General features: G+C 56.9%; 1 protein-coding gene across 1 annotated transcript; it reads right to left on the bottom strand.

The window, feature by feature from the left end:
* Positions 1-2,064: 2,064 nt before the first annotated feature.
* Positions 2,065-10,756, bottom strand: PA2G4 (proliferation-associated 2G4). The gene is made up of 12 exons (XM_014525488.2): positions 10,600-10,756; positions 8,992-9,097; positions 8,743-8,812; positions 7,592-7,684; positions 6,979-7,042; positions 5,575-5,653; positions 4,833-4,911; positions 4,466-4,599; positions 3,982-4,076; positions 3,624-3,751; positions 3,149-3,202; positions 2,065-2,712 (listed from the first exon to the last, which is right to left on the bottom strand). Exons 1-12 carry the CDS (start codon positions 10,652-10,654, stop codon positions 2,647-2,649), a joined length of 1,023 nt encoding a protein of 340 aa, XP_014380974.1. The 5' UTR covers positions 10,655-10,756; the 3' UTR covers positions 2,065-2,646.

The following is a 10,756-nucleotide window of genomic DNA, read 5'->3' as shown; positions in this document are numbered from 1 at the left end:
CGGGCGACGGCGCTGGCGCCGGATGCAGACGGATGGCGATAGCCCCCAACAAGATGGCGACCGCGGCGGCTGAGAGAGACCAGCACGCCTCCGCCCACCGCTATTTATAACCCAGTTCCAGGAGGGGAGGGTGCTGACGTCACAAAGGGGGCACGCCCCTCTTCCGCCGAGGCATGACGGGAGGTGTAGTTCCTCCCGCCGCGGGGCGTCCTGGGAAGTGTAGGTCGCTCTGCGCGTCGCCTCTGGCCTCCATTTTGAATCGAGGCGGCCACCATCCCCCGGGCTGAGCGAGGCGGCGGCCTGGGCTCGGGCGGGAGCCCCGTGCACATGCGAGTACGTGCGAAGCCAAGGCACAAGTGGGCAGAGCCAGAGCACTGGGGCGTGCAAAGCCAAAGCACGTGTGTCCACGCACACACACGCAAAGCCAAAGCACAAGTGTCCATCCACGGGCAGGGGTGCACAATGCCAAAACACAAGTGCTTGTGCACACAGGTGTGTCAAGCTGATTTACAAGTGCCTGTGCACACACATATACCAAGCCAAAGCACAAGCGTTCATGCACACACACACACACACACACACACACACACACACACACACGAGCCGACCCCCCCACCCCCAGGGGAGCCGTAGCCAACCCCACACGATGCCCGGGGAACAAGGCCACGCGGGTGCCGCTCAGACGCCAAAGCGGGGGGACGCTGCAGTGCCCACACCCCCCTGCAGCCGCAGCCACAGGCAGCCTGGCACTGACCTCTCCGCCTGGCAATCCGTCCTGTGCCCACAGCCCAGGACAACGGCTCCCTGCACCCGCTCCTCCTGGGGCCAGACAGGGCAGCCAGCAGGGCCAGTGGTCTCACTCGCCCAGTGGGAACTTTAAGCAGCTCCGTGTCAGGGTCTGACACGTCCGCGGCTCCCGGGAGATGACCCCAGCGGGAGAGAAGCACGCTCAGCTCCAAATCACAGAAAATGAGGCTTGGGAGGGAGGTCACACGGAGTCCGACCCCTGCTCAAAGCATCTGCCCCGCTGAAAACACCCCCCCCGCAGTGCCCCCGCTGCCCCCCACACCCCAGAGGTGGGCACATTTCAAAGCTGCTTTCAACCTCCTGGAATAAAAGGGGGTTGGAAGGATCCTAGCAAGAGTTGCCACCACCCACCCTGCCGCACCCCCAAGCAGCAGACCTGTCCTTCTGTCCACAAACGTCACTAAGTCGATTTTATTTGGAAAAAAAAAAGCAGTCAGTCGGTTACAGAGCATTCCTGTTTTAACAACCAGAGCATTTTTGCCTTTTGTCTTGTATCAAGAGGTACAATTTGGTATCGAAAAGGAATAGAAAATTAAATAAACCTCCAGCAAGTCTCAGTGGTCTGTGAATCCGTGTGGGGGAGCAGAGGGGTTTGCTCTGCCCCCCCTTTGCAGCAGAGTATTGCTTGTAGGTGCCAAAATGTTCCTGGCGGGGAACAAGGTCTCTGCCTTTTCCCTCGAGTTCATGGAGCTGCCTAAACTAAGCCACCGGCAATTTCAGAGCCTGCTTCTGTTCAGAGCATCCCTTGTGGTGTCTCCGGCCCTATCCACACCCCCAAAGGCCCCTTCCAAAAGCTGGCAGCAGGTCAGGGATGGGGAGGGGTGGAAAAAAAATTCAGGGAGAAAAACCTCAGCCTTGCATTTCCTTTTATTGATGGACACTTTGGTAGCAGGGTCCCCCTGAGATGTGCTCCCCAGCCCCGGCTGCCAGGGGCCTGGCCGAGGCCCCACGTGGTTACAGACCAGCCACAGCCTTTGTAGAAAAAAAGATCCTCCTGACTAGAGATGAATGAAGACAGGCTGCTGCATTCCCAGCAAGCAGCAGGGTGAGGAATGGGTGACAAGCACCTGCTGCGTATGAGCGGGGGGGCATGGACCCCCGTGACATAGGGGTGTTTAAAAAAAACTGCCAGCAAAAACCCACCCAAAGGCTTTGGGGCAAGGTCTGGAGACAGAACGGCCCCTGCTCCAAGCGTGCAGAGGGAGGACCGCTCGAAAGGGGGCTTGGAGAGTCGATTAAAAACACGCAGATCACAGCCGGTATTAAAAAATAGAGTTTATAGGCAAACCAACGCTGAACAGAACTCCGCTGCCACCAGGGACCCGACGCGGCCTCTCCCGAGATCCAAACCAACAGGCTTAAAAGGAGAAAAAAAAAAAGGGGGGGGAGGGAGGGGAGCAGGGCAAAAAACGTTGTGTAGAGGTGAGAGGGAGACGCAGGCCTCACAGGCGGGGAGGGGCTACGAGGCAGCTGGCTCAGCCCGGTGAGCGCAACAGCAGCCAGACTTGGAGGGAGAAAAGTCTGTGGAAGAAATGGGGAGAAGGGGAAGGGGGTTGAGCTCTCTCCACTCCCTCTCCCCCGGCAGGGGCAGTCGTGCCCCTCTACGGAGGGTCAGGGGGCAGGTTAGAAAAAGGGGCTCTGTACTGGGTTTTACTCCTGATTTTATTGTTTTCGTAGCTTGGTGGCGTGGTCGGAGGGAGCCTCCCCCAGTGGCAGAGCGGGCTGGAGTTGGTGGGACGTCCAGGCGGTTTGCTCGCGGTGGTAGAGACAAACAGCGCCAGGTTGGTTTCGGTCGGGGCGTGAGAGACGCGGGCGCTACGGGAGGGGAGCGGGGCTTGCTCAGTCGCCAGCTTCGTTCTCCTCAGCCGTCTCCCCCGTGGTAGCATTCTCAGCGTTCTTGGAGGCCTGGGGTTGCGGGGGGAAAGAGACCCGGAGGCGTCAGTACAGGCCCCAAACTGTCCTTGGGGCAGCACGGCCCCTTCTGAGCCACAGGGTCGGCCTTGAGGCTGCAAAGCAGCCAGCCGAGCCCACGGGCGCCCTCGTGCTGTTGGGACCTGGGTGCAGTTCCATTCAGCTGCTTCCAGCCCCTTGCAAACACGTGGCCTTGGAGACCCTGGTCACACCCAAGCACTATCAGGCAGATGTGGCCCCATCATCCCTCAGGGACCGGAGCAGCAGCTGGATCCCTGCTGCCACCAACACTCCTTCATCCACATGGGCCCGACACCACTGTGGACAATGGTGCTTCCCCCACCCGGGCACAAGAGCTGTGCTTGGCCCTGTTATGGGATCACGTGATAACCCCGCAAGATGCAGCCGCTCAAGGACCCAGCCCCATTACCTTCTTTTTCTTCTTTTTCTGGGTCTTCCGGCTCGCGGAGCTTTGTAGAAGTGCCTGGGGACAGGGAGATGTGCGGAGTTTGAGGCACGCTCTTGGCTTTGCTGGGTGGGGCAGGGCGGCAAGGGGAGGATGGGGAAACATGCCTCACTGAGCCAGGCCTCCACTGGGGCCAGTGACAAAGGTGCCACCCGCTTGTAGGTGACTAGAACCGTTCCCACCCCCATGTGCCTGGACAGAGGGCTCTTGCTGCCACTGCCATGAAGGCAGCCTGCAGATTTACGGTCCCAGGTGGGGTGATGAAAAAATGCTTTGCTGATGTTCAGGACACTGCATTCGAGGCCTGTCCCCGGATGCCTCCCCAAGCCTCCAGGCAATCCTGGAGGGAGCCGTCTCCTCCAACTGGGAGACCGTTCTAGCCAAGGGGTGACACCAAGGTCACGGTCTGGGGGGAAATCCTGGTGGAACCAGGACTGACCTTCAGCTCTGCGTCCTGCACCTCGAACTCAGACTTGTAGAGCTCAGGCTCGAAGGGGCCACTGGTTATCCGCATGGGGCCATTGGGCATTAGAAGCACTGTGAACTTGAACTGGGCGACAAACTCCCCTGGGAAGCAGAAAGCAGAGTCATGGGGGGGCTCCAGCCAGGGGGGGACTATGGTCACCAACCCAGGGACTCCGATGGTGCCACAGATACAAGAACCAGGGGGCTGTGGGCCAAGAGCTGCTTCTGCTCCCTCAGGTAGCACACCCGATGGGCAGACCTGGACAGCGCACCTGCAAGGCAGGTAGGACCCAGGGGATTGGGAACTGTTCTCTGGCCCAGGCAGCACTCACCTTCTTTATCATAGAGGACGTTGAAAGGCTGGAGCAGCTCGTGTTTGGCGCATTCCACCACCCCCATCCGGGCTTTCTTCTCATCCACAAACGCCCTGCAGGGGAGACAAAGCGCCACAGCCCTCAACGCAAACCCTGCCTACAACCCAAACTCCCACCGCCCTCCCAAGAGCAGGGGAAGCCTGGGAACCTGGCTGCAACACCAGCAGAGATTCAAGATTGAGGCCAGCACAGCTGGAAGAGTTTCCCTTGTTCCAGCCCCAGGCTCCCATCACTCAAGGCCCAGGACGTTCACAAACGTGACTTTGTGTGGGGCCTGCCGGAGCTGGGGTATGACGCTGCCATCTCCTCCATATGCATGGCATTTGGGTCTCAACAGCAGCAAAGACCTGTTCCCACTGGGACTGAGGAATAAATAAGGTTTGATCTGCTGCACGCATCTGTCCCAGGGTCCAGGTGGGTTGGAGGCAGTGCCCGTACGTACCTGAGAGTGAATGGCATCGTGTCAAAGCGCCTCTCCACCTCGCTGAAAAAGGCACGGGAGGTTTTCATTTTCAAGCCGTACTGCTTGGAGGGGTCGCGCTTGTAAATCGTGGTTCTCTGTCCGGCGTCCTTTGCCTAGAGAGAGAGCCAGGCAGGTCACGGAGACAGCCCTGCCCTCTGGAATCAGATGCCTAGCTGCACCTTGGTGCCCTGGCCCACCATTCAAGTCAGGAAACCAAGACCCGAGCAGCTAGCACAGCAAGCTGACCTGGATGGAGCTAGGGCCCAAGAGTGCTGCTTTTCAGCACCGAGCTTTGCTCATGTGGCCATTCTGAAGCCATCAAGGCATGGAGCTGAACAGCACTCACCTTCCCCTCCCCAGTGCTGACGAGAACGTCGACGGCGTAAACTTCGTGAACCTCGAACTCAGCTTTTTCGTGGTCCTTCCTGCAAAGCAAAAGTCTGGCCAGTGACCAGAGCACAGCGAGTGTGCCAGGTGGGCCCCCCCCTGTGCTAGGCCGGGCTTGGAGTGTGAGAACAGGGCACCTGTCTCTCAGGGCCTACGAGCCAAAGGTAATGTTTAGAATCACGCCAGCCTTGGCACAACCCAGGAGAGGGGGAAGGTGCTGCTGGAAGAGGAAGGGACATGATGTTTCAGGCATCTGGTCCAAAGAAGTCCAAGACATGCCCAAGCCATCACCACCTACAAACTCCTTGGCAACTCATGTGAGGGGCTGGTCTCCACCTTGCTCCTAGTGAAGTGCATTCACTTCGCACAAGAAAACCACTGCCTGAGCTGCCAACAGCTGCCTCTTTTTGCTGGCAGCCAGGCTCACTGAGCAATGGGAACACCTACAAACTGGACCAAAACCAATTCCACTCCTGGGCGCCAGGGCTGAGTTTTTAGAAGGTAACGACTTTTAGTAACAACTTCCCCAATCAAGCTGCAAAGGCAGAATCCCAACAGCACTAAGGGGATGGGGAGCGGAAGATTCACACCTAACACACCCCCCACCGCACACCCAGGACCACAGCCCAGGACCTGAGAGACAAAACAATTTGTCAAGCAATTCCCAGCTCCCAGGAACAGCCACCCCAGAGGGGACTCACTTTTGCTGGTCTGTCGGATTCTGAATGATGGTTTTTTCCCCGTCGATCACGTGTTGTTTCAGCTGATGTGACAGCATCCCTGCCACGAGAAAATCCATGAGCGCCTCACAGCCATGAACCCACCCCACTGTGACTTGCATTATTAAGGCCCTGGTCTCCGCGCTTCACCCTTCTGCTCCAGGGAGAATGGCAAAGCCGAGATGTGAGACAGTTTGCCCTTCCCTGGCCTCCTGCATTGGGGGTCTTTAAGCACTTCATAGCCAGCTCTCCCTGGACAGCAGAGTGACCACAACCCTCAAGTAAAAACACAGGTGGAAATGAGCCCTGTTGCTGCCAGCTCCCAACACAGCGCTCAGACTAGTAGAGCCCAAGGACTCAGGGGCAAATCCACAAGTACCCGCCCAGTGCCCCAGTCACAGTTTGAAGGAGCATGTGCGTTTTCCTTCCAGTCCCTAAACAGATTCCCCCCACCCCCCATCCCTCTTCTGCTCCCCAAGCCACTGACCCAGCAAGGAAATCAGCATGCCCACACCCTGCAAGGACTGCTGCCAAGTGGGGGGCAGAGCCAGCCTGGACTCTTCCCCTGCACTGCATCCCTAGCTTCTGCCAGCCGCCGGGTAATTACTTCACAAGACTGTTTCCAAAACAGTAGATGCTTGGATTCCCCTGCCAGCGCGAGAGCCCACCTCCTCGCTGCAGCTGATGCCGTGTTTCTCCCCCGGAGAAAGCAGCAAAGCCCTGCACACCATCCCCGTGTGGAATGGCAGCTCCCTCATGGAAACTCAGACCACACTGGCGAGGTGATTAACACAGCTTAACTGATTGGGGCTGAGTTATACATTGCTGAAGTGAGGCATTGGCAAACAGGGCCCAGAGACATGGTTGATGGCTGCATTAAATGCCACAGACAGGTGACCTGTCACTAGCTCCCGGCCTGAACCTTTCTAAGATGCTTCCACAGCGACTGCCTGTTCTCAGCCAGCAGCGCTGCGGAAAGCGCAGGCCAGTTGGGAGTTTGATGGATAGGGCAGCTAAAACCCAGCCTCTTCCAGCCAAGTTTCTCTGAACGCTCTGCTACTGCCAAGATGTTTGTCTTTGGCGTGCAAGGGGCAGCCAGAAGCACGGTGGCCAGCAATTCACCCAAGGGTTTGCAGGCAGTCCCATGAGCACAGGACAGGGTGCTGCAGCCCTTGCTCCCACCTCTGCAAAATCACAGCTCTCCAAGGGGAGCAGAACAGACAGAGATGAGCCCCGGGAGCTTCCACAGGGACGTGCTGGAGCTGTGGCTTGTGGCATTTATGGCCATGACAGTGTTGAGGGCTCATAATTGTGGACACTTTTCAGGACTTGGCCTCAATGGACTGAATGACGCTACCACCCTCTGCTCCACCCTGCGGCCTTTACCTTCGATGGGTGTGCAGTTAAATGAATGGGCTATTTTGTTCCAGGCGTCTGTCACTTGTGTGTTCTGGGAAATAAGAGCAGAGGGAGACAAGGTCAGATTCGAGCCTCAACGGCAGATATACAAAGGACCGGGTCCGACTGCATGGTGATGTCATCAGCAGGCTCCCCCACCGCATGGGGTCCTGCCACCTGCCAATCCCACAAGTCAAAGTCTTCAGCAGAGGTAATGAGACATTGCTTTAGAGACAAAAGCAATCCATCTCCCAGCAGCAGCACGGGCCCCCCCAAAGCTAAGCGCAGTACGAGCACCCAGGAAGCTGCACTACAAAGGGATAAAGGGAGGGATTACATCTCCATTTGCTGGTGCGGCTTAGTGAGATTAGATTGACTTGCCCCAAGTCAGTGGCAGAGACAGGGCAACAAAACTGTTCCCAGCATCAACGTTGCAGCAAATTGCACCAGCTGCTGTGGGGCTCCCCAAGTACGGCAGGCAGCTGAGCAGATTCCCCACGTGGTGGACTGATCCCAGAGGAGGTCACATGCTAACTCCTACCCTCAGAGGGTGGCAGGACAAGTGCGGGGGCTGCAGTTCTGCCCCGACAGCCTCACTCACCTGGTTCCCGGGTTTGACCAGGCGCAGGGCAGCTTCGGCACAGAGGTGAGCCGCTCGGATGACATCAGCTTTGCGGCCTGTCACTGGGTTTTCCTGGAAGAAAAGGGTGGGTTTGGAAGCGTGTGGTTTTCCACAGGGACCTGCTGCCTGCACAGATCCAGGCATGGAAACGGTCCAGACCCAATCCTCTCCCTGCACGCCTGAGTCCCAGAGCCACAGTGTGGACAGCTAATCCTCCAGGATGCTCTGCTCCATTAGAGTGCCGTCACTTAAGAGAGGTCTACGGGAGCCCTGTACATTACATCCACTGCTGCCTGACATTAGCGCTGTACAGGACAAAGCCAAGAAGCTGCTCTATCCCCAACACAGTAAGGACTCCAAAATGCCACTCTCAGCCTTGCCTTCCACTAGCTCGTGTTTACGCTGTATCCAGCCCGCAGGAAACCCTCTACACCTCTTATCCCGACACCCTCCTCCAAGGGCCACAGTAAAACTACGCTGAAGCCCAGCTCAAAATGCTGAGTTTCCCACGTTTGCGCTAAGGCTGCTGGTCCTGTGAACGCTGCCTGCATAGATGGAGCAGCATCACACCAGCTGCACTGGGGCTGTCTATACTCTGCAGACCTGACCGTGTGCAACCAGTGGAGACAAGTTTCACTAGGATGATGGAGGGCAGAGAAGGCTTTAACTTGCCCTGCAAGTCCCCTCAGGCCTTGGGCTGCAGAGGAGAGAGCAGCAGCTTCCCAAGGGGGCAGAAGAAACAGGGGTCACCAATTCAGCCAGCAGAAGATGCAGGCAAACCCACTAGGCCACTCTGTCCTGTGCACCCAGGCCTCTCCTGGCAGAGCAGACAGGGAGCGCAGTCACAGCAGCTGAGCAGACTCATCGCCTCTTCCCGATGGGTCCTATTGTCTTGCACAAGTGTCTACCCATGAACCCTTCACCAGACACAAGCGGGAGCACTTTTCATGATGCCCTTTGCTCACTGTTACTGCTTGAACAATTTACCTCCCAGGAGCCTTTACAGCAGACTTCAGCCATATCCTGCTCTGCTGCCTGGAGCTGCTGGCACTCACACACAGGGGCTTTTCATCCTGCCTCTGCTTTACCTGGCCTGAAAGTAGCATGCGAGACTTAGAGGAGACACCTACCTTTGATGCGTCGATGACAAAACTGTGCGCTACATTTGCTATGAAGCCATCAACGTGGACTCCCAGGTCACTGTAATGCAAAGAGGATTAAATCACCAACTTGGCCAAATGGCTCACGAAAAGTTCTGTGACCTCTACAGGCATCAAAGGAGCAAGGCCCATTTCACAGGCTTTGCTAGCTGGTCAAGGTGAGAGCTGGGTACCAGGTAGCAGGGAACAGCAGAGGCCAGAAGCCACCAGCAGACTCACATTTTGACCAGGTCTCCATCTTTGAGGATGTAGTCTTGGTCACTCTTCAGCGGCGAGAAGTGACACACGCAGTTGTTGACTGATATACTCGTTGGGAAGGCAATGCCTGCAAGGAGAGAGGCCGTGAAATCAGGCCATCTGCACATGGCCAGGGGGCAGATTTTGACTCCACTGTGCTAGCAGGAAGCACCCCCCACTCCCCTGCTTCAAAGTCAGAGCACAGTAGACAACCTGCATGGGGGTGCAAACAGTACAGACTTAAAGCCGAGACCTGTCCCAGACACATGGGGTCTAACACTCTGTAGCTGGCTGGCATAAGTATGGTATGGAAGGACCTGGGGGCAGCCCCAGGGCATGCCCTCAGCTCTCCAGCTAAGCTGGAGACATGTAAAAACAACCAGGGTGTGACAAAGAGGAGGGGGCCAGTATCTGTTCCTCTTCCTTCAGCTCTAGGGATTGTGGAACTGCTAGAAGCACCGTCTGGCACCTGAGATGCAAAACACCCATGCTCTGATTGCGTGCGGTCATTCAAGGTGCCATGCACTGGTCAAGTTCCAGCTCAGCAACTTTCCCCTGCACTAACAGAGCGAGCTGTAGCCCCACTCTGTCGCTGTGCTACTGCCACATTCCAGCCCGAAGGCAGCAGGGGCGGCGTCATCATTTGCATATAAAGTAAACACCTGGCGCCTTTTCTGCCTTGAAGGCAGGAGGGTTTATCACCGTAAACCTGCACGACTGCTTTGGACATGGCTGAATCAGGCCAGCTCTGGCACAGAACCAGTTTTGTTGCTGTCTCCCAACCCCATGATTTCCACAGTTGCTGTTTTACTGTCCTTTTACTGCTGCCTTAAACTGAACACACCGCTCTCGCCTGGAAGAGCTCACTCCTCACGTGAGAGCCTGAAGCAGTCTGGCTGCTTGTGACAGGCAGAGAGACAAGCAGAGGAAACCACAAGGCAGTGTGACCCGAACACTGGAGCCCCAAATTCTTCTCTGGGCTCTACAGGTGACCTTGTCTTGCCTTCTACCTCCACCTGTGCAAGTCAAGGCCGTGAGATGAGTTTCTCCACCCGCTGTTGATGACTCTGGGGATGGCTACTCCAGGTGTCCAAGGCAGGACCCTAATGCAGCAAGGCAATGGCAGCAGCAATTTGATAAGGGTTGCACTGTGCTCTTTGCCAGGCCCTTTGGGCACAGAACTAAGCACGCTGGCCTCTCTTGGTGTCAACACAGACACAAGTGGACAAACCACACGGAAGAGAGACTTCAGGTGACCAGAGACAGAAGCCACAGAGCCCTGGGCAAAATGCTCTGTAGTCAGCTACAGACGACCTGGTCCAACTGGAGACTGCCTTGCCCCAGCAGGGAGGACAGCAGTAAACTACAGCATGAGGCTCATGCTGCCGGACGCTGCATGGGGAGGGGCTATGGCAGAGGCTTGAGGGCAGGCCGGGGTTTGATGCCCCTCAAAGCTTTCCAGCAGTGACTAACGTGGGTTGGACTTGCAGAGCCACCTGCCTCTGCATCTCTGCGTGTGCCCATTGCCCCAACCAGGGACAACACAGCAAAAAGCTCCCATTGGAAGCCCTGCCCCCGACAGGGCTTCACCTTTTTTCATTTCTTTCTCCTTCTTGAAGATCTTGCCGGTCTCTTCCATGATCATGGCATCTCCAATCTCGCACAGGCTGAGAACAGACCCGCCAGACTTAGCTGCCTCCACCACAGCACGCAGGACCCCTGAACAAGAACACACACCAAGCGTCAG

This window comes from Alligator sinensis, unplaced genomic scaffold (assembly GCF_000455745.1).
Source record: "Alligator sinensis unplaced genomic scaffold, ASM45574v1 scaffold1065_1, whole genome shotgun sequence".
Classification (NCBI taxonomy): Eukaryota; Metazoa; Chordata; order Crocodylia; family Alligatoridae; genus Alligator; species Alligator sinensis.
The sequence above is the reverse complement of the archived record's forward strand: the minus strand, read 5'-3'. Positions and strand labels throughout refer to the sequence as shown.

Bases quoted from the DNA above. Each gene is read 5' to 3' on its own strand.
- PA2G4 (XM_014525488.2), bottom strand. From the start codon at position 10,654: ATGATCATGGAAGAGACCGGCAAGATCTTCAAGAAGGAGAAAGAAATG. The intron at 9,098-10,599 runs GTGAAGCCCTGT...CTCTCCTTGCAG, and splicing joins GGAGAAAGAAATGAAAAAAG to GCATTGCCTTCCCAACGAGT. The intron at 5,654-6,978 runs GTAAAGGCCGCA...TTCTCGTGGCAG, and splicing joins TAACTGCACACCCATCGAAG to GGATGCTGTCACATCAGCTG.